Source organism: Leptodactylus fuscus, chromosome 4 (genome assembly GCF_031893055.1).
Source record: "Leptodactylus fuscus isolate aLepFus1 chromosome 4, aLepFus1.hap2, whole genome shotgun sequence".
Lineage (NCBI taxonomy): Eukaryota > Metazoa > Chordata > Amphibia > Anura > Leptodactylidae > Leptodactylus > Leptodactylus fuscus.
In genome coordinates this window covers 71,146,870-71,170,694 of record NC_134268.1, presented here as the reverse complement: position 1 = coordinate 71,170,694, position 23,825 = coordinate 71,146,870, and the positions used below count along the sequence as shown (strand labels likewise).

The window sequence follows — 23,825 nt, the reverse complement described above, 5'->3', positions numbered from 1 at the left end:
CACAATATTATGCCCCATAGTGGCCCCTGCACACAGTATTATGCCCCATAGTGGCCCCTGCACACAGTATTATCCCCCATGGTGGCCCCTGCACACAGTATTATCCCCCATGGTGGCCCCTGCACACAGTATTATCCCCCATAGTGGCCCCTGCACACAGTATTATCCCCCATGGTGGCCCCTGCACACAGTATTATCCCCCATAGTGGCCCCTACACACACTATTATGCCCTATAGTGGCCCCTGTACACAGTATTATCCCCCATGGTGGCCCCTGCACACAGTATTATCCCCCATAGTGGCCCCTGCACACAGTATTATCCCCCATGGTGGCCCCTGCACACAGTATTATCCCCCATAGTGGCCCCTACACACACTATTATGCCCTATAGTGGCCCCTGTACACAGTATTATCCCCCATAGTGGCCCCTGCACACAATATTATCCCCCATAATGGCCCCTGCACACAGTATTATGCCCCATAGTGGCCCCTATACACACTATTATGCCTCATAGTGGCCCCTACACACAGTATTATGCCCCATAGTGGCCCCTGCACACAGTATTATGCCCCATAATGAGCACCCATGAACAATTTTTTTTCCCAAATATTTAGTTAACATGTTAATTTATTATAAGGGTTGTTTTACAGAATAAATAACACTGTCATTTTTTGCAATAATTTTTTTCATATATTTATTTATTTTTCTCTCTGCATGTTTTGTGCGGAAACTGAGCAGAAACCAAATTGACCCCATTATAGTCTGTGGGGTCTGCGGGTTTCCTTAGGTAACTGCTTTTTTATGTGTATCGGTTTCCATTCAGAGGATCCCCAAGCGGAAATTGAAACGCAGATGTGACCCGGGCCTTAATTTGTAAGAATCTATTACCTTTTTTTGTGCACTAAAATAATTTTCCTTCATTTTTGTACATAGACTGTTTTAATTTTTGCTTTTTGCCTAAATGACATTCCTATGAACAATAAATTTGTGATGTGAGTTCATCATTTTATACACCCAGTGCTATGTCTCCTCAGTGCCTGCTGCTGCTGCACACACTTCCCAATCTCATGTCCCCAGGTAGGTGCCCCCCCTCCCAAATCCCGGTTCACATCTGCGTTCAGTATTCCGTTCAGGGAGTTTACTTGGGGACCCCCCAATGGAAACCTATACGCATTAAAAAGCAGGGGTCCGTGTGGTTTCCGCACATAACATGAGGAAAGAAAAGTGCTTCTTGTAGTATTTTCGGAAAATACATAGTCTATTGGGTCCGTGTGGTTTCTTGGCTAACTGCTTTTTAATGCATATAAGTTTCCATTCAGGGGGTCCCCAAGCAAACTCCCTGAACGGAATACTGAACACAGATGTAAACCGGGCCTAAGTTCCCCATGTAATCTCCCTTCCTATCACCATCCTCAGAGACCTTTGATGGTGCACCTCCAGCCCCTTCTCAGCTCCACATGTAAGTGCCCCCCATGACCTTAGAGACCTCCTGATAGTAATGACCACCTGTCCCTACCCCTCCCTGCTCCCCCAATGTCTTATTCTGGGTACTTTCACTAGGTTTACACCTGCGATCAAGTTTCTGTTCGGGGGATCCGCTTGGGGACCCCCTAAACGGAAACCTTAAAAAACCGGATAGCTTTGGAAACTCGCAGACCCCATAGACTATAATGGGACCAGTGCAGAAACCGATCTAGTTAAAACACTTCCAACAACTTGTAAACCGCAAGCCACTTTAGGCCTGCGGTTTACAAGACAGTGAGAACGCAGATCGACGCACCGCCCGCAGAAACACAGCGTTTTTGTTGCAGATTTTGCTGCATTTTTTTGGGCCAAAGCCAAGAATGGCGACTAAAGGAATGGGAAATATCTAGGAAGCTTCTTATATGTCTCCCTTCTAGTCAATCCCCTCCTGGCTTTGGCTCAAAAAAAACCACAGCAAAATCTGCAATAAAAAATGCTGCTTTTCCACAACGTGGGGCCTTAGCCTTGGGTTGTTTCTTTTCAGATTGTGACGCACTGTGTAACCAAATGCGGTTATATATATATTGTTATTACCTGTAGTCCCGCTGTATCGGTACAGCTGATCTGCAGGGGTCCTGGTGGTGGGCCCCTAGAAACAATTCCACCGGTGGGCCCTAGACTTCCCAGTCCGACACTGTTTGCAGCACAGACATCTTTGGCTCCTCACATTTCCAGCCACCTGACCCACATCATCACCTTCACACTCAACCTAATGCTACCCCCAATTATAAAAATATATAATATAACACCCCATAATGAATAATACCCCCAAGTGCATTTTTAAATTAATAACTTCTCTGTATACCTCTGTAAATAATACCCCTTATTAATAAGGCCCTAGGTGTTTCCTAATTAAAAGGTAAACAAAAATTATTGGGATTTCAATATCCGGGACCCCCAGGATCAGCTGCGTGAAAAACTCGTTAAAGTCGGGGCCACACGTGGTGTAAGTACCATGGTGTGGCTACGGTGTAAACGCCACAGAAAAATCCCATCCACACATTGCGGAGAGGTACGTGCAGTGGACATACTGCGGTTTCAAAAACCATTGTGGTTTTGGAAATTGTAGCATGTCAATTATACAGTCCTATGAAAAAGTTTGGGCACCCCTATTAATCTTAATCATTTTTAGTTCTAAATATTTTGGTGTTTGCAGCAGCCATTTCAGTTTGATATATCTAATAACTGATGGACACAGTAATATTTCAGGATTGAAGTGAGGTTTATTGTACACACAGAAAATGTGCAATATGCATTAAACCAAAATTTGACCGGTGCAAAAGTATGGGCACCTCAACAGAAAAGTGACATTAATATTTAGTACATCCTCCTTTTGCCTCTAGTTGCTTCCTGTAGCTTTTAATCAGTTCCTGGATCCTGGATGAAGGTATTTTGGACCATTCCTCTTTACAAAACAATTCAAGTTCAGTTAAGTTTGATGGTCACTTTTTCATAGGACTGTACCTAAGGAAATGCTGGTGGTTTCCCTATAGGTACCATGGAAGCAGAAACCCCCCAAAAGAAACCTCTGCAGACCTCCTGTGAAAAGCACTGCAAGAAAGAATGTGATGCGTTACTGCCACGGTTTTCCTGCAGTGCTTTTTTTCTGCAGCCTGACACGAGGCCTTAGCCTTAATAAAGCCCAAGTGTCACCTTAATTAAATTAATTGCTCCCTTATATTAGGCCCTTGATAACCCCTGACATAAATACTGGACCCCTAATGACGCCTTATATAAATAACCTCTTCCTTGTATTCATAATGCTCCCTAATAGCCCTTATATAAATGACCCCCTTATGTTCACAATGCCTCCTTATATAGATGACCCCCTCATTATCCTAATGAATCTTCCCTTAAAATTCCCCCTCCTAACCATCCCCTATACTATTAAAAAAACCTATAACTGCGCTAAAAAAACATACAAAATAGTTATACTGACTTACCTGCGATCCTGATGAATGGAGCCTCTGCTGCCTTCTCTTTTGACACCCACTATATGTGTAGAGTCCACGCATAGGATGTCAGCGCAATGCTATGACGTCATCACGTCCTACTATGCCAAGAGCTGACTGTCTGTGTTTTGTGAACCACAAGCCTGAGGTGGCTTGTGGTTTTCAAGACTGTTAACTTGCAGGATGGATTTCAACTAGATTGGTGTCTGCAGACACCGATCTAGTTAAAAGTAAAGCATTAATGAGCCCTCCAGAGTCAGTAGGCCCAGGGCAGCCGCTCCCTCTGTCCCCCTCCCCGTTATCTGTGGACCCCATAGACTATACGGAGACTCTGACGCAGATGTGGTCCTAGCCTTAGTCATTTACTCTTCACACATTCAACCCCTGTTAATGCAGTATGTTATTTGTTAGTGAATAGTGTGCATATGACATGAATTCCTCAAATATATCAATATTCTATTGCCCTTTATGAACATAAGTATAGAGTTTCCAATTGGCTAGCATTTAAGACATTTTAAGTGTTTTTTTTTCTTTTTTTTTTTAGTAGTCTATGTGAAAAACATCCAAAAAAGTCATACACAGAGCATTCCCTTCAACTTATCAAAGAACTTTAAAATAACATCTACAGTATGTGTGAATACAGCCTTAAAGTGTACCGAAACCTTAAAACAACGTTTAATTTTCTTGCAGCATTTGTGACATTAATAAATATTGTAATATACTTTATTGACATGAAAGATGGAAACCCACTCTTGTATTTTTTTATATGTTTTATAATTGTAACTGTTTAATGTAACACTCCTCCCCCAAACTCATTTTCCATGCTTTATTAGAGCCCGTACACACCTGTATACCAGCGAGAGAAAAAATCGCAAAATACAGAAGAGACAAGCAATTGATTTCAGTGCAAGATTTCACAGAAAGGAGCCAAAATCCATTAACACAGCATATTACAATATTTATTAATGTACAAATGCTGCCAGAGAATAAGTTGTTTGAAAGTTTAGGTAGACTTTACAGCTAAGGCAGCACGTAGCAGGCTGAAGTAAAAAAGCGCTGTGGGAAAAACTGTCGTGGCAATGCATCACATTTTTTTCCTGAAGCGCTTTCAAAGAAAGTCCACAGAGGTTTCCTCTCCGCACCACACCACATGGAGTCCCCTTCTTAGGCCGGGTTTTTTTGTTGCAGATTTTGCTTTTGTTTTTTGAGTCCAGCCAGGGCAGGGCCATATCTTTTTTTTCACCTAAACTAGCCCAGGACAGGCTGCTCTGAAAACAAACTGAGGGGCCCTGTCCTGGGCTGGTTTAGACCTCTGCGTCTCAGCACAGGTATCCCCAGCAGGTAATGGCCTATTTACCTACCTCCCCGGGCCTGCTCATGGCTGTCCTCCCGCTTCCCGTTCTGCTATAGATAAGGGTCGGGTGCATGGAGAAGTGAGGAATCAAAGATGTCTGTGTTTCAAAGAGAAGAGACGAGAAATGTGGGAAGATGTCTCCTGTAAGTAACAAAATATTATTGCACTGTATTCACCGTAATGTCACCACTAATCCCCCCCCCCCCCCCCCCGTGCTGCTGAGGTGGTCGATCAAAAGACACCAACCACCCCACCCTCACCCCCCGTATTCAGTATTCAGTCCGGGCACGGGGGGAGGGAGTGCGTCTTGTCCGCCTCAGGCAGCAGAGAAGCTAGGTTCACCACTGGTCACAGCCACACGTGTATTTCGTAGAAGGGGAAAGAGCTTCCATTATATTTCCTTTTCTTTTTGAGGCCACTTCTGGCTTAGGCTCAGAACACTGGAAAAAAAAACTGTGAAAACATATTGTATTTTTTTCAGCAGTATTTTTCATTGCATTTTCTCCCCTAGTTAAATCTAGGGTGGAAACAATTGCGTTTCCGCAGCTAAAACTGACATGTTCTTTTCAGCAGCCTTTTTTTTTTTGCAATGTTCGGATGGGATCAGCCAGACTCTCATTCACTTTTCAAAAACTCTACATTTCTGGAACGTGGGGCCTTAGCCTAAGATGCATTTTACTTTCTTAAATTTCATTTATAATGTTAAGTATTTTAAACGTACACAATAAAGCGCCCAATAAAAAAGTCAACACCTCAAAAACATCCATCAACACCAAACCAAAAGACAAAAATATTATTTTTCATTTTTTATATTTACTGTATTTTCACTGCCATTGTTTAAAATAGACAGACTGTAAAATAATAGTCCATATCCAATGTGAGACATAATGGTTGCCACGAGAATGACGTTTATGAGACCACTGTCTGTAATAAATGAATGTTTTGGCAGGGAAAGTAGAAGGCTCATATTTTAACTGGAATTCATAGTTGAGCTGGTGACCATGTTGGATACTACATCTTGTACAATATAACCTGTAGCAAGCAAGGATCATATTTCTTATAGTTTGGCCTCTTAACTCAGTCTCTGAAGATAAAACAATTTGGCAAACTGTAATAAAAATTTCCTAGAAATGAATTGCTTGAGTGTAAAAATGGCAAGTTATGTGTGATAAAGTTTCTTTATAAGTAATTGGCTGTTTATATCATAATGAATATGCTCCAATATTGTTTTCTTTGGCAAATAAATTCTAAAATACAAAAATAATACAATGCAAGTATCTTGTACAAAAATACAAATGTTTTCAAAAGCTTTTACAAAAATATTCCATTGAATAAAAACTATAAACCTGTATTATTCTTCTCCTATAACTGGTTTCGTTATATAACACTGCTTGAGCAAAACCGGTAGACCTATATCCAAAATATATCCAAACAGTATATTCTAGATGATACTGCATAGGTATGAAAAATTGTATCAATATTTCCCATGGTGACATTTATATTTCTTTGTTACATCACTAGCTCTAAGTTAATAGTCAATGTTCAGTCGGCAGCAAAGTTCATGGAAAAATACATAGCAAGAAACGCGTTGCTGAACTCTCTGTTGGCCCAGATTCAGTGCTTCATTGATATTGTGGGTACAATGTGATCCAGTTCCGCTTCATGTTTTCCTTCAATAGGAAAGTAGTTTAATATTCCATGTCCATGAAAACATCCTAGTCTAGGAGACATCTGATGCTTGACCTAAAAAAAAATACTGGTATTAGTGATTTTATTTATCCAAGACAAACACATTTTAAGAAATGATGTGAAATGGTCAACCAGACCAGGTCAGGAATATTACAACTATACTTCTAAAGGGTCATGGGAGGCTCAAATGTAGGTGAGACATCATCTCCTTCCACATATTAAAACCCTTATACAGTTGGAGGTATAGCTACTACTTTCCGAATAAGTGATAAATGTGTGACTACTGGGGGCCCCTACTGATCAGCAGAATGGGTTATCCCTAGCCCACTTTGCATCATCATAGTAAGGAGGACTATGAAGAGAGTTGAGCATGCATGGTGATGTTCTATTCATTGTCTACAGGACTGAAGGAGTTCCTCAAAGCATCTGTTTTACTACTACTCCATGTAAAGCTTGGTTCACACATCAGTATGCCATCCCTCCGTTTGAATTCAGTTTGAGACTTTAAAACGGACTGATGCACATACTGATTGTATGCTGACACCTTTTTACACTAGGTTCACACCTGCATTTGGCACTCCGTTCTGTGGTTTCCGTCTTCTGCATGCAAGAAGACGGAAACCACAGACCGGGTCCGGCCGTGAGCGTTTTACGCTCTTCACCGCGAACACAGAGTACTGCTTGTCCGACTCTGTGTCCGGATTAAAGAAAACGGTTTCGCGGCGGAGAGCATAAAACGCTCACGGCCGCACAGCTTTCTTACCCATTTATTTGAATGGGTGAGAAAGAGCCCTGCAGGTTTCCGTCTCCTGCCTCTGTTTTGTGCAGGAAACGGAAACCTGCAGAACTGAGACCGGACGCAAATGTGAACGAGCCCTATGCTGATAGCAAATGCTGTCCATCCCCTAGAGGACAGATAAGGGGATTAAAAGTAGAAAATTGTAAACAGAGTAGAGATAAGGACATTTATTATAATTACAATTGCTACTTTTAATCCCCTTATCTGTCCTCTAGGGGACGGACAGCGTTTGCGATCAGCATAAAAAGGTGTCAGTTTACAATCAGTATGTGCATCAGTCCGTTTTTAGTCTCAAACTGAATTCAAACGGACGGATGGCATACTGATGTGTGACCCAAGCATAAGCTTCGCTTCACCGTGGTCATGCTTTGCGGATTCCCATTCTAGTGATCATCTGTGCTGCAGCCCCAGCGATCAGTCATTTATCACATATCCTCTTTACATTTAGTTAACCTCCCATGTGTGCTAGGAATGTAGGGATGGAGGAAATTGGCTGATGGAGGACCCTACCTAATACCTACTTTGTCCTCCCCATAACCTTTGCCTGGTCTCCACTCAGGGATTCCGTTCCCCATTCTGCTTTAAAAATGTAAGCAGGACTTTTCTCTCCACATTTTTCGGCCCTTTTCAGATGGAAACTGAGCGGAAACCCAGGGAACCTATTATAGTCTATAGGGTCCACGGGTTTCCAAGGGTAACTGCTTTTTTAAACGGTTTCCATTTGGGGCGTCCCCAAGCATCCCCCCGAACAGAAACCCGAGCACAGGTGTGAACCTAGCGTAATCTCAATGCACTTTAGGGGACACCCCTTCTAGCTAGCTCATAGCTCAGGTTGTCAAAATGCTTCAAGCACTGAGAACTGTTGTTTCTCCAGTCATGCACCAAAGCTTCTATAGTAACAAACTGGACTTAACTGCAATCTTATATTGTAAGATTTACGTATACAACAACATTCTTTTTGTCTCACTACAAAGTTTTATGGAAATTCAGTATCTCAGCCATTTTACCTTTGTCGATGTCTTTTTCGCAGATAAAATTATTAAAATCTTCACAATGGAAGTCATTCCACAAGCCTGAATATATTATTCCTGCACAGTCTTCTCCAGGTCCCATCTCAGGAGTCCAGTTGTCAGGTTGACCAGGTTTCCAGTTTCTGTAATTGACATTATGAGAGGTGTATTAGTGAAACTGAACTAGCCATGCAGGAAAATAGGTTTCCCTATCAGCAGCAGACAACCAGTCTGAGCCATTGTATCTACATGGGAAGAAATAGCTTGAAGGGGTTGTCCACATTCAGACCAATATTGAGAGACAGATCTTATTGTTTGTACAATTTTCCAGTATACTTTCTGCATCAATTCCTTGCAGTTTTTTAGTTCTCTGCTTGCTGTCATTCATTCTGCTTATACTCAGTGGATAAAAATCAGTCCATGCTCATGTGATATACAGTCCATGCTCATGTGATATACAGTCCATGGTTATATGATATACAGTCCATGGTTATGTGATATACAGTCCATGGTTATGTGATATACAGTCCATGGTTATGTGATATACAGTCCATGGTTATGTGATATACAGTCCATGCTCATGTGATATACAGTCCATGGTTATATGATATACAGTCCATGGTTATGTGATATACAGTCCATGGTTAAGTGATATACAGTCCATGGTTATGTCATATACAGTCCATGGTTATGTCATATACAGTCCATGGTCATGTAATATACAGTCCATGGTTATGTGATGAACAGACAGATGCACAGTTGTTTTTAGTGACAGCTCAGACATCTGCCTGGTAATGAGCTGTGTGCTCATCACATGACCATGGACTGTATATCACATGACCTTGGACTATATATCACATGACCGTGGACTATATATCACATGACCGTGGACTATATATCACATGACCGTGGACTGTATATCACATGACCGTGGACTGTATATCACATGACCGTGGACTGTATATCGTGACCATGGACTGATTTTTATTCACTGGGAGTAAGCAGAATGAATGACAGCAAGCATAGATCTAGAAAACCATGAGGAAGTTATACAGAAAATATATTGGAAAATTGTACAAACAATAAAATTTGTCTCTCGACTCCTTTTGGGTAAGACCCATGTAGCAGGTCGTAGCCAAAAAGCACTGCTGGAAAAACCTTGGTGAAAACACATCACAGTTTTTCCAGCAGCGCTTTTCACAGAACCTATAGGTATAATTGACATGCTGCGATTTGGACAAACATGATGGTTTTGAAAAACATCACGTCCACTGCGAATATATTTCTGCAATGTGTGAATAGAATTCAATAGTTACTGTGAAATGCTGGGATTTTTGCTGCCACGTTCATGCTGCGGTACAATTGCAGCATTTATGCTACATGTGGCTTCAGCCTTACAATGAACTTGACATTATATTGCTAGTACCATCATGTATACATGTTTGTAGGATGTGCTCAGTTTTTTACATACGTGAAAGTTGGAACGGTACCATCCAGCCACTTCCATTCATTCTCCTCTTCTCTGTCAGTAAGCCCAATCCAAAAGTTGCCTCTTCCATTTGTCTGCTTCTTAATGAATATCTATTGAAGCGAGACACAGAAGTGAGTCACCGAAATTACATTTTCTGAACGGTAAATTTATGAATTCAGAATCACAAGATTACAATGTCAGATTCGTGGACCTGGATTAATCAGATCTCGTTACCATAATATACTGTTAAAACCATGGAGAGAAAACTTTCTTTAGGCCCCACATTGCGGAACAGCAGCTTTTTTTTTTGTGGCTACATAAAGAATGGAAAATATAAATGAAGCTCTTACACTTCTCCATTCTGCTCAATCTACATCTGCTTTGGTTAAAAAAAAAAAACTGAAGAAAAATCTGCAACAACAACATAATTTTTTTCTCAATGTGGGGCCTCAGACACAAGGTTGGTTTCACACTGTTGGAGTGTGTTCAGATGTAGTGGATACAGCATTTTAGAATCCTGAAATTGTTATTCTTTTGTATGGAAACCTGTGAACACTGGCATAACTAGCAAATATTTGGCCCCCCAGCAAACTTTTGACTTGGGACGCCCCCTCCTTCCTCACGACATAGCGCATCTTTTCCTGGCCCCCAAACAGTATAACGCCCCATTTACACACACTATAATGTCCCAAAGTGGCCTCCAGACAGTATAATATCCCATAGCGGCCTCTCCACACGGTGTAATTAGAGATGAGCGAACAGTGAAATGTTTGAAGTTCGATGTTTGATTCGAGTAGCTGCTCAATACTCGACTGTTCGATCGAACATCGGACCCCATTATAGTCTATGGGGAATAAATACTCGTTTGGGGGAAACCACTATTCGACTCAGGAGAGTCACCAAGTCCACTATGACACCCCAGGAAATGATGCCAACACCCTGGAATGCAACTGGGACAGCAGGGGAAGCATGTCTGGGGGCATCTAACATGTGCAAGTCACTCTATTATGTCGGGATCCCTGTCAGCTTGCTATATTCGGGAGCTGACTTTTTCCCATAGGAATGCATTGACCAGCGTTGATTGGCCGAATGCCATACAGTGTACAGCATTCAGCCAATCAACGCTGGTTCTGCCGGAGGCTCGTCTGTGAGGAGGCGGAGTCTAAAATTGGACCAGAATGGAGACTGCTGTGGACAAGTCTTAGACTCCACCGCCTCCGGCAGAACCAGCGTTGATTGGCCGAATGCTGTACTCTGTATGGCATTCGGCCAATCAACGCTGGTCAATGCATTCCTATGGGAAAAAGACAGCTCGTGCATATCGCAAGCTGACAGGGATCCCTATCAGATAGAGCCCCAAAGAGCTGGGTGAGTGACATTCCCACCTAAATAAAGCTAATCCCTAGCTAACCCTGCCTGTACATCTATCCCTGTCTCACAGTTACATAGTTCACAGTCTCATATGAACCGGATATTAATTCCACTGTTCATATGAATTGGAGGTCATCTGAATTAGCTAGCCAATTACTTTTTCTGATTTTTTTTTCGATGCCTCTGCTGTCATAGTTCCTGTCCCACCTCCCCTGCACTGTTATTGGTGCCAAAAAAAGCGCCAGGGAAGGTGGGAGGGTAATCAAATTTTTAGTGAGTTTGCCACCTGGTGTTCAACTCGAATCGAACATCTCAAACAGCCTGATATCCGATCGAACATGTACTCCATTGAACGCTGTTCACTCATCTCTAGGTGTAATGTCTCATAGCAGCCCCTCCAAACAGTATAATGGCCCACTGTGGCCCCTGAACACACACTATTATGCCCCATAGTGGCCCCTGCACACACTATTATTTCCCACTGTGGACGCCCATGAACAATTATTATAGTCTGGGGTGTTTTCAGACCCCAGAATATAATGATCAGAATCCAGGGGAGGATACAAACATGAAAACCACTGTTACTTACCTCTCGCGGGTTCAGGCGTACTCCCTGCTGCTTTCAGATCTTTTCAATGTTGGTACACACGTCACGTGAGCCAGGCCGGCATCACAATGCATAATGACTTCAGCCTGGCCCACGTGACATCTAGGATGTCACCAAATGGGTCCAAATACTGCTGGAGCGCAGGAGAGGTAAGTAACAATATTTTTTATGTTTCTCACCTCCCCTTGCCCTCCGATCATTATACTCCAGGGTCTGAAGAGACCCCGGAGTATAATGGTAGCAGTGTTTGTTGGGGTTCGCAGGCCCGCAGCCTCACTTACCGAACCCACTCCTGCTCACAGCCAGGGGTGAACCTTCCCCTTTCGCCGCCCGAGCTAACTGCAGAAAGCCGCCCCCCCCGCCGGGAGGAGGGGGCGGATCGTGGGCGTGGCTGGGTGGATAGGGGGCGTGGCCAAGCGGATCAGGGTGTGGTCGGGCAGATCGGGGCATGGTCGGGTGGATCGGGGGCGTGGCCGAGTGAAGGGGCGGGGCTTAGCCCCGTTCGCCGGCAGAGAGTAGGCCCGGAGACTGCCTGCTCTCTGCCTGAGCGTGAGGGGAGGCTGCCGGAGCAGCGCTGCTCCAGTGGCCTCCCCAAACCACCGCTCGGTGATAAGCCAGTCCAGGACAGCTTGTCCTGGACTGGCTTAGGTGAGCAAAAATGCCGCCCTCCCTGAGGCCCTGGCATAGTGCCGCCTGAAGCGCTCGCTTTAGGTCGCCTCATGGGAGGTGCGGCACTGCTCACAGCCGCCTCTGTTTCCCATGAGCAGGTGCAGGGATCGTTAAGTAAATAGGGCCCATTACCTGCCAGACTTACTCCAGGGAGTAACAGCCTAATTAAAAAAAAAAAAAAAGCATCAGACTGACTGTGAAATCCATAGTGAAAAACTGCTATTTTATTATTCTATTTCCACAGTATAATGAGCATGCTACAGAGTTGAAAATTGCTTCTTGAGGGTAGACTTGGCTGTCCAGCTGATACTAAAACCTTGCCACATTATGGCCAAATGAAACAGATGTAAAAATATACCTTATATTTGTATCATGTACAAATATGTGTCCACAACAGAGAGTGTTCTATTTATATCCATGTGGTTTAAGTCCCTTGCAGATGACCATATGAATGGTCAGTGTGCTATCTGGGTTTTTCCTGGATAGCACACGTATCCATTAATTTTTATGGGCCCATACACATGACTGCGAGTTACCCTTTGTTTACATCTGCGTTCGGTATTCCGTTCAGGGAGTCTGCATGGGGATCCCCAACGGAATATTGAACGCAACTGCAAGCGGTGTGTAGTGAAAGATGCTGAGGAAGCATGGCTGATGCATGGGCGGCACATGGATGACATCTGTGTGTTGCCCATGCCGTTCATTCATGGCCGTCAGTTAGCACACGGTCATGTGCTACCCGACCCACTGTCTGTTGTCCTGATCCTCTAACACATCAGAACTACAGATAAACAAGATTAATATTCTCCTTAATATTCAAGAGAATGTCCAGTCTTACGTAAATTACAGTTAAAGGTTGTTTTCCTGCTTTACATACTGTAAGCCGATGGCTGGTCAGGTAATGGAGGGGGTGTACATCTCATCCAGACTACTAAGGTGGGTCAGATGAGAAAACTCCAGAAAGAACATTTCTCAGCAGATGACTATTGTCTGCTGAGGGTTATTTTAGAGTTCCAGTTACTGTATTTTTAGAAATGGCAGGTAGGTTGGTAGTGGGACCTGTCATTTCACCCCCCACCCCCCCTTCAGTCCACACTTTGGGGATGTTCCTGCAGTGACTCAGCTGCAGAGAGTCTCCTCATCAAGGAGGCTTAAGAAGTCAGCTCCAGCAACAGACTGGGGGCAGAGTTTGACTGGAGGAACTGCCAGCTGGTATAACTGACATGCTGCGATCTCCAAAATCACAATGGTTTGAAATCACAGCATGTCCATTGTGCATATTAAACCACACTGCAAATTGCAATTTGCATTACTTTTTCAGTCCCCTGGATATGCAGTTTGCACCCTAGTTTAAAACTCCATTTATGTGGCCATGTGCCCCCCCAGTAACACATGCAGGATATGAGGTCTGGGTGTCCAGGATGCCACTGATCTCATCAGCTTGCACAACTTAATTACTGTACATAATTTATCTTTTCTATTACAGCCCCTGTACATCTCCTCTATACTGCGCTGCTTGTGTGACCTCTATTTCTCCCTCTTAATACTGCGATACAGCGAGAGAAGAATTAGGGCTTGTTCACACGGGGGTAAGGAGGCGAATTTTGACCGCGGATTTCACCTCAAAATCCGCCTCCATACAATGGTTGTCTATAGAGAAGACTAGCATTCTTTTTTCCACTAGCGGCATGTTGCCGTTAGCGTAAAAAAGAAGCGAGCTGCCCTATCTTCAAGCAGATTCCGCAGCTCAATGAGCCGCGGTGTCCGCCTGTCGGCAGCAACCTCCGCAGTCGGCCCATTCATTTGAGCCGACTCCGGAGGGGGAAGCCACGACCGCGACAGTCGTGGCAGGCGGGTTTTGACCCGAGAGTGACGCGGCTCCCCACGTCACTCTCAGTGCCAAAATCCACCCCACCGCCCCCCGTGTGAACTAGCCGTTAAAATGAAATTTAAATTAATTTTTTTACTGTGAAACCCCTTAATCTATACACTTTAGGCTAAGGTCGCACATTGTGGAAACGCAGCTTTTTTTTATTGCGGAGTATGTTGTGTTTTTTTGAGCCAAAGCCAGGACTAGATTGAGCTGAAGTTAGAAGTACTAGGGTATGTTCACACAGAGTTTTTTGCAGGTGGATATGGTGCGGAATCCACCTCAAAATCTGCCTGCAAAAATGGCTCCCATTAACTTCAATGGGAGCTGTTCTTTTTTTTTCTGCTAGCTAGTAGCGGAAATAAGAAGCAACATGACCTATATTGCTGCGGATTCCGTGGCTGAGTCAGCCATGGCATCCGCGGCTCGAGACACACTCCTGTTTAGCCCCATTCAATCGGGCCTAATCAGGGCATCACGACGAAATGCTGATGCTGCATCGACATCCCATTGCGGCTAGCCGCACCAAGAAACCCCATGGCAGAAAAAAATTCCGCTGTGTAAACGAGCCATTCTTGGCTTTGACTCAAAAAACTGCAACAAAATCTGCAACAAAAAAATCTGAGTTTGCGTAACGTAGTGCCTTAGCGTTACACAGTGTCACCTCTACTTTACCTGTATTCTCCCAATTCTCACTATTGGGGCAGACAATAGACATCATAAAAAGACCTATATAAAGCATTCAAAGTAAATTCTTCTCTATATTTACCTGCTCTTCTTTGCTTTCTATGATAAGTAACTTAGCTCCTTTTTCTTCACAGAACAGCTTAGCATCATCAAACATATCTTTTCCACTTGAGAAGTAATAGCATTTATCAGTAAAATTGGTCCATTCAAAAGGACATCCTAAAAAGAGACATCATACATATTTATTTGGACTGATCTGTATGTGACTCCTGAAGTTTCAGCATTTTATACATAAACTGTATATATACACTTGTATACTTGTATCGTTTGTACAATTCAGGCCACTCAATTCTGCACAGAAACTGTAGCTCTCTATAGGCAGGTTAATAAGAAAACACCTAGAGTATAATGTTATATGCAAGTTACATATGTATGATTTTTACATTGTCTATGTCAGCCATGAAACCATTGAACAAGTGAAATAAAATGATAAACCCCTATAGAATAATTAAAAAAATTAGATGGAAACAGAAAAGCTCTAATGCTGGCCAAACATAAGCTCTGATGAGAGCTTGAGCTCATTCCACCCCCCTCCAGTCCACTCACTCAGCTCTGCTACATCTCTGGTGTAGCAGAGCTCAGCGCACACTCAGCTCTGCTACATCTCTGGTGTAGTAGAGCTCAGCGCACACTCAGCTCTGCTACATCTCGGGTGTAGCAGAGCTCGGCGCACGGCCAGCGCTGCTACATCTCAGGTGTAGCAGAGCTGTGCACTCAACATTGCTACATCTGAGATCGGACCACAATGGAGACTTCTGTGGACCGATCTTAGACTCCGCCTCCTCCGGCAGAACCAGCGTTGATTGGCCGAATGCTGTACTCTGTATGGCATTCAGCCAATCAATGCTGGTCAATGCATTCCTATAAGAAAAAGTCAGCTCCCGCATATCGGAAGCTGACAGGGATCCTGACGAGATACAGCCCCAAAGAGCTGTTTGAGTAAGATTCCCACCTAAATAAAGGTAATCCCTAGCTAACCCTGCCAGTACATCTATCCCTGTCTCACAGTCACATAGTTCACAGTTTCATATGACCCGGATCTTAAATCCACTATTCGTATAAATTGGAGGTCACCTGATTTAGCCAGCCAATTACTTTTTCCGATTTTTTTTTCGATGCCTCCATCGTTGTTCCTGTCCCACCTCCCCTGCACAGTTATTGGTGCAAAAAAAGCGCCAGGGAAGGTGGGAGGGGATACAAATTTTTTGTGCGTTTGCCTCGTGGTATTCGATTGTAATCGTATACCTCGAACGGCCTGATATTCGATCAAACGCTGTTCACTCATCTCTACTAACTAGGAAATAGACAGTGTAACTGTGAGACACATCATAGACACACGGCTAAAACTGTAGTAAAAGATCTTTAAAGTAAACACACTACAATAGGTGACTTATACCAAACTGTATACCAAACAATACAACATTATGATCCCTCTACAGACATCGAACAATCTGGATATTGAATAGTGTGCTGAGTGTCATTTAAGTATAGACCTGTAAAGTGTAAAGGATCTAAGACCTGTAATATAGTGTAAGATAGGAAAAATATTAGCTAGCTACACAACATTATACATATGTAGATGTATAAATATTTTCCTATGGGCCCCTTCACACGGCGTAAGCGCACCGCTCATTTAGACACGTATACACGTTTCCGAGCGCGGCGCTTCAAAACAGAGCCCATTGATTTCAATGGGAAGCGCGCGTATATCGGCGGTGCGTTTACGCCATGTGAAGGGGCCCTATGATTGTTTTTTAGCTTACCTGGCACTGAAGGGCTCATTTCAAGTTTAGCTGTGGATACATCAGGTGATGACAGCGATCTTGCAGATTCTCCTGGAGGTCCAGGTGGCCCTCTAGGTCCTGGTAAACCTGGTAAACCGGGTATACCTGGTGGACCAGGTGCTCCCCTGACACCAGGAATACCAGGTTCACCAATGATGCCTTTAACTCCTTGAGGGCCTGGTGGCCCTGGCGGCCCTTGTGGTCCATTTGCTCCTGGTGGACCTGCTAAGCCTGGATCACCTTTAGGTCCTGGTTCACCACTTCTTCCTGGCGAACCTCTTTGCCCTTTATTTCCTTGTGGGCCCTTTGAACCTCTTGATCCTTTTTCTCCTGGAGGGCCAATAGGTCCGGGGAGGCCCTTTTCACCAGCAGGTCCTGGCAACCCTGATTCTCCTTTATCCCCTGTCTGTCCTTTTGGTCCAATAGGTCCCATGGGACCAGGAGGTCCTCTTTCACCTTTTGGTCCTCTAGGACCTGGTGGTCCTGTAATATAAAAAAAATGCATCAATACATCATAATCTACAAATGTGTTTGTGAATCAAATCAACATCAACACTAACTAAAAAAATGTACAATGGACAGATGGTCAGAATGGTCAGAATCCCATTATCTACATTGCTTACTTTACTTCTACTGAAAGCTGTTGTGTATAGTACATATACTGTATAACCATAGAGGTACACCATTATTTCCAAATTTCATGTTTTTGTGTTAAACTGTCCGCACATATTATATGTGTATTGGTCAAAACCTGTTGATTTAGATGGATTTGGCCAACCATCTAGTGATAGATATTGGTATCGATAAGAAATGGGCAGTTGGATTTTAACTGCCTGACGTTAGATCATCCTTCAAACCTTAACACAATCAATCTGGACCATAAAAGGTAATTACTAGAGATGAGCGAACACTAAAATGTTCGAGGTTCGAAATTCGATTCGAACAGCCGCTCAATGTTCGTGTGTTCGAACGGGTTTCGAACCCCATTATAGTCTATGGGGAACAGATACTCGTTAAGGGGGAAACCCAAATCCGTGTCTGGAGGGTCACCAAGTCCACTATGACACCCCAGGAAATGATGCCAACACCTCTGGAATGACACTGGGACAGCAGGGGAAGCATGTCTGGGGGCATCTAACACACCAAAGACCCTCTATTACCCCAACATCACAGCCTAACAACTACACACTTTACACACTCAATACCACCTCTCTGACAGTAGGAAAACACCTTGAAACATGTGTATTTGGCACTTGCAGTGAGGAGAGCTTGTCACCAGCAGTGAATTTGGCCCTTGTAGTAAGTTGAGGTTGGCACCAACATTTGTTTTGAAAATCAGGGTGGATTGAGCCTCTAACCAGCAGAGTTTGGGCAAATTCATGGTGGAGGGAGCCTCTAAAAACCCCAGTTTGGACCAATTCATGGTGGAGGGAGCCTCTAACCAGCCCAGTTTGGGCAAATTCATGGTGGAGGGAGCCTCTAAAAAACCCAGTTTGGACCAATTCATGGTGGAGGGAGCCTCTAACCAGCCCAGTTTGGGCAAATTCATGGTGGAGGGAGCCTCTAACCAGCCCAGTTTGGACCAATTAATGGTGGAGGGAGCCTCTAACCAGCCCAGTTTGGACCAATTCATGGTGGAGGGAGCCTCTAACCACCCCAGTTTGGACCAATTCATGGTGGAGGGAGCCTCTAAACAGCCCAGTTTGGGCAAATTCATGGTGGAGGGAGCCTCTAAAAAACCCAGTTTGGACCAATTCATGGTGGAGGGAGCCTCTAACCAGCCCAGTTTGGACCAATTAATGGTGGAGGGAGCCTCTAAACAGCCAAGTTTGGACCAATTCATGGTGGAGGGAGCCTCTAAAAACCCCAGTTTGGACCAATTCATGGTGGAGGGAGCCTCTAACCAGCCCAGTTTGGGCAAATTCATGGTGGAGGGAGCCTCTAAACAGCCCAGTTTGGGCAAATTCATGGTGGAGGGAGCCTCTAACCAGCCCAGTTTGGACCAATTAATGGTGGAGGGAGCCTCTAACCAGCCCAGTTTGGACCAATTAATGGTGGAGGGAGCCTCTAACCAGCCCAGTTTGGACCAATTAATGGTGGAGGGAGCCTCTAACCACCCCAGTTTGGACCAATTCATGGTGGAGGGAGCCTCTAACCAGCCCAGTTTGGACCAATTCATGGTGGAGGGAGCCTCTAAAAAACCCAGTTTGGACCAATTCATGGTGGAGGGAGCCTCTAAACAGCCCAGTTTGGGCAAATTCATGGTGGAGGGAGCCTCTAAAAAACCCAGTTTGGACCAATTCATGGTGGAGGGAGCCTCTAACCAGCCCAGTTTGGACCAATTAATGGTGGAGGGAGCCTCTAAACAGCCAAGTTTGGACCAATTCATGGTGGAGGGAGCCTCTAAAAACCCCAGTTTGGACCAATTCATGGTGGAGGGAGCCTCTAACCAGCCCAGTTTGGACCAATTAATGGTGGAGGGAGCCTCTAACCAGCCCAGTTTGGACCAATTAATGGTGGAGGGAGCCTCTAACCACCCCAGTTTGGACCAATTCATGGTGGAGGGAGCCTCTAAACAGCCAAGTTTGGACCAATTCATGGTGAAGGGAGCCTCTAAAAACCCGTTTGGACCAATTCATGGTGGAGGGAGCCTCTAACCAGCCCAGTTTGGGCAAATTCATGGTGGAGGGAGCCTCTAAACAGCCCAGTTTGGGCAAATTCATGGTGGAGGGAGCCTCTAACCAGCCCAGTTTGGACCAATTAATGGTGGAGGGAGCCTCTAACCAGCCCAGTTTGGACCAATTAATGGTGGAGGGAGCCTCTAACCACCCCAGTTTGGACCAATTCATGGTGGAGGGAGCCTCTAAACAGCCAAGTTTGGACCAATTCATGGTGGAGGGAGCCTCTAAAAACCCCAGTTTGGACCAATTCATGGTGGAGGGAGCCTCTAACCAGCCCAGTTTGGACCAATTAATGGTGGAGGGAGCCTCTAAACAGCCAAGTTTTGGGAAATTCATGGTGGAGGGAGCCTCTAACCAGCCCAGTTTGGACCAATTCATGGTGGAGGGAGCCTCTAAACAGCCCAGTTTGGGCAAATTCATGGTGGAGGGAGCCTCTAAAAAACCCAGTTTGGACCAATTCATGGTGGAGGGAGCCTCTAACCAGCCCAGTTTGGACCAATTAATGGTGGAGGGAGCCTCTAACCAGCCCAGTTTGGACCAATTAATGGTGGAGGGAGCCTCTAACCACCCCAGTTTGGACCAATTCATGGTGGAGGGAGCCTCTAAACAGCCAAGTTTGGACCAATTCATGGTGGAGGGAGCCTCTAAAAACCCCAGTTTGGACCAATTCATGGTGGAGGGAGCCTCTAACCAGCCCAGTTTGGGCAAATTCATGGTGGAGGGAGCCTCTAAACAGCCCAGTTTGGGCAAATTCATGGTGGAGGGAGCCTCTAACCAGCCCAGTTTGGACCAATTAATGGTGGAGGGAGCCTCTAACCAGCCCAGTTTGGACCAATTAATGGTGGAGGGAGCCTCTAACCAGCCCAGTTTGGACCAATTAATGGTGGAGGGAGCCTCTAACCACCCCAGTTTGGACCAATTCATGGTGGAGGGAGCCTCTAACCAGCCCAGTTTGGACCAATTCATGGTGGAGGGAGCCTCTAAAAAAACCCAGTTTGGACCAATTCATGGTGGAGGGAGCCTCTAAACAGCCCAGTTTGGGCAAATTCATGGTGGAGGGAGCCTCTAAACAGCCCAGTTTGGGCAAATTCATGGTGGAGGGAGCCTCTAACCAGCCCAGTTTGGACCAATTAATGGTGGAGGGAGCCTCTAACCAGCCCAGTTTGGACCAATTCATGGTGGAGGGAGCCTCTAAACAGCCCAGTTTGGGCAAATTCATGGTGGAAGGAGCCTCTAACCAGCAGAGTTGTGGGAAAGCAGGGTGGAGGGAGCCTCTAACCAGCAGAGTTGGTGGAAATCAGGGTGGAGGGAGCCTCTAACCAGCAGAGTTGGGGGAAATCATGTTGGAGGGAGCCTAGTATTAGCAGAATTGTGCAACGCTTATGGTGGATGAGTATGAGGATGCGGAGGAATTGGAGAGGTTGAGTACAGACATGGAGTTTCATGTTGGGGTGCTTTACACAGGTGGGCACAAAAATGAAGGCTCTATCCAGTGGTGGTTCATTTTTATCAAAGTGAGCCGGTCGGCACTCTCAGCTGACAGACGGGTGCGCTTGTCAGTGATGATGCCACCGGCTGCACTGAACACCCTCTCAGATAGGACGCTGGCGGCAGGACAGGACAGCACCTCCAAGGCATATAGGGCAAGTTCAAGCCACAGGTCCAACTTCGACACCCAATACGTGTAGGGCGCAGAGGGGTCGGAGAGGACAGGGCTGTGGTCGGAAAGGTATTCCCGCAACATGCGCCTATACTTCTCACGCCTGGTGACACTAGGACCCTCCGTGGCGGCACTTTGGCGAGGGGGTGCCATCAAGGTGTCCCAGACCTTAGACAGTGTGCCCCTCGTTTGTGTGGACCGGTGAGAACTTGGTTGCCTACTGGAGGAACTGCCCTCCCTGCCGCCAACGTCACATGCTGGAAACATCTCCATCATATTCTGCACCAATTGCCTGTGGCAAGCATTGATGCGATTGGCCCTCCCCTCTACCGGAATAAAAGACGAGATGTTGTTTTTATACCGGGGGTCAAGGATAGCAAAAATCCAGTACTGGTTGTCCTCCATGATTTTGACAATACGCTTGTCGGTTGTAAAGCACCCCAACATGAACTCAGCCATGTCTGCCACAGTGTTAGTTGGCATGACTCCTCTGGCCCCACCGGAAAGTTCAATCTCCATTTCCTCCTCATCCTCCATGTCTACCCATCCGCGCTGCAACAATGGGACGATTCGAAGTTGCCCGGAAGCCTCCTGTATCACCATCACATCATCGGACAACTCTTCTTCCTCCTCCTCCTCCTCCTCCTCCTCCATTAAACGCAGTGAAGCGGACAGATGTGTGGACCTACTCTCCAGCTGTGACGGATCGGATGCTATCCCTAACTCCTCTGTGTGATCTGAGTTATCCCTGATGTCAATCAGGGATTCTCTCAGAACACACAAGAGCGGGATTGTAAGGCTCACCATCGCATCCTCAGAGCTCACCCTCCTTGTGGACTCCTCAAAGACCCGTAGGATGTCACAAAGGTCTCTCATCCATGGCCACTCATGGATGTGAAACTGAGGCAGCTGACTTTGTGGCACCCTAGGGTTTTGTAGCTGGTATTCCATCAAAGGTCTCTGCTGCTCAACCACTCTATTCAACATCTGAAACGTTGAGTTCCAGCGTGTGGGGACGTCGCACAAAAGCCGGTGTTGTGGCACATGCAAGCGTTGCTGGAGAGATTTTAAGCTAGCAGCGGCTACTGTCGACTTGCGAAAGTGGGCGCACATGCGCCGCACTTTCACCAGTAGCTCTGGAACATTGGGGTAGCTCTTTAGGAAACGTTGCACCACTAGGTTGAAGACGTGGGCCAGGCATGGAACATGTTGGAGTCCGGCAAGCTCCAGAGCTGCTACCAGGTTCCGGCCGTTATCACAAACGACCATGCCTGGGCCCAGGTGCAGCGGCTCAAACCATATTGCCGTCTCATCGAGGAGGGCATCCCTCACCTCGGAGGCAGTGTGCTGTCTGTCCCCCAAGCTGATCAGCTTCAGCACAGCCTGCTGACGTCTACCAACGCCAGTGCTGCAACGTTTCCAACTCGTAGCTGGGGTCAATCTAACAGCGGAGGAGGAGGCGGTGGCGGAGGAGGAGGCGGTGGCGGAGGAGGAGGCGGTGGCGGAGGAGGAGGAGGGGGGTGTTCTTCTCGTGTCCCTGCCAGGAATGTTAGGCGGGGAGACGAGGTACACCGGGCCAGTTTGGGAAGCAGTCCCAGCCTCAACTACATTCACCCAGTGTGCCGTCAGTGAAATGTAGCGTCCCTGTCCGCATGCACTTGTCCACGCGTCGGTGGTCAAGTGGACCTTTGTGCAAAGCGCGGAACTAAGGGCCCGCCTGATGTTGAGTGACACGTGCTGGTGCAAGGCGGGGACGGCACACCGGGAGAAGTAGTGACGGCTAGGGACGGCATAGCGAGGTGCCGCAGTTGCCATCAGGTCCAGGAAGGCGGGAGTTTCAACAAGCCGGAACGCCAACATCTCCTGGGCCAGCAGTTTAGCGATGTTGGCGTTCAAGGCTTGCGCGTGTGGGTGGTTAGCAGTGTATTTCTGCCGCCGCTCCAATGTCTGAGAGATGGTGGGTTGTTGTAAAGAAACGCCTGATGGTGCCTTTGATGGTGCAGGAGAAGGAGATAAGACAGGACCAGGGGAGGATGAGGTAGAAGTCAACAAAGTGGCGGAGGCAGATGAAGTGGTGTCCTGGCTCGTCCTCTGGAGTGCATCGCCAGCACAGTCAGCAGTGGCAGTGGCAGAGGCAGAGGCAGTGGCAGAGGCAGTGGCAGTGGCGTGAACGGCAGGCGGCCTTTGTCCTGCCGTTGCTGCCTGCCACTGATTCCAGTGCTTGGATTCCAAATGACGGCGCATTGAAGTGGTGGACAGGTTGCTCTTCTCAGAGCCCCTAATCAATTTCGAGAGGCAAATTGTGCAGACAACACTATATCTGTCCTCGGCGCATTCCTTGAAAAAACTCCACACCTTCGAGAAACGTGCCCTCGAGGTGGGAGTTTTTCGGGGCTGGGTACGAACTGGAACATCTTGGGAGATTCCGGGTGTGGCCTGGCTTCGCCTAAGCTGCTGACCTCTGCCTCTGCCTCTAGCTACCCTTTTTGGTGCTGCACCTGCCTCAACATCCACACTACTTTCCCCGCTTGACATCCCCCCTGTCCAGGTCGGGTCAGTGTCCTCATCATCCACCACTTCCTCTTCCAACTCCTGTCTCATCTCCTCCTCCCGCACAATGCGCCGGTCAACTGGA

The 23,825-nt window shown here is 46.0% G+C and overlaps 1 protein-coding gene across 1 annotated transcript in view; it reads right to left on the bottom strand.

Annotated features, from left to right (window-relative positions):
• Positions 1-5,567: 5,567 nt before the first annotated feature.
• COLEC12 (collectin subfamily member 12) overlaps positions 5,568-23,825 on the bottom strand; it is a 107,029-nt gene continuing 88,771 nt past the window's right edge. The window contains exons 6-10 of the mRNA XM_075270647.1: positions 16,829-17,332; positions 15,088-15,224; positions 9,802-9,911; positions 8,328-8,473; positions 5,568-6,575 (exon numbers count right to left, since the gene is read on the bottom strand). Of these exons, the coding sequence (XP_075126748.1) occupies positions 6,553-6,575; positions 8,328-8,473; positions 9,802-9,911; positions 15,088-15,224; positions 16,829-17,332 (920 nt within the window). The 3' untranslated portion in view covers positions 5,568-6,552. The remainder of the gene's footprint in view (positions 6,576-8,327; positions 8,474-9,801; positions 9,912-15,087; positions 15,225-16,828; positions 17,333-23,825) is intronic.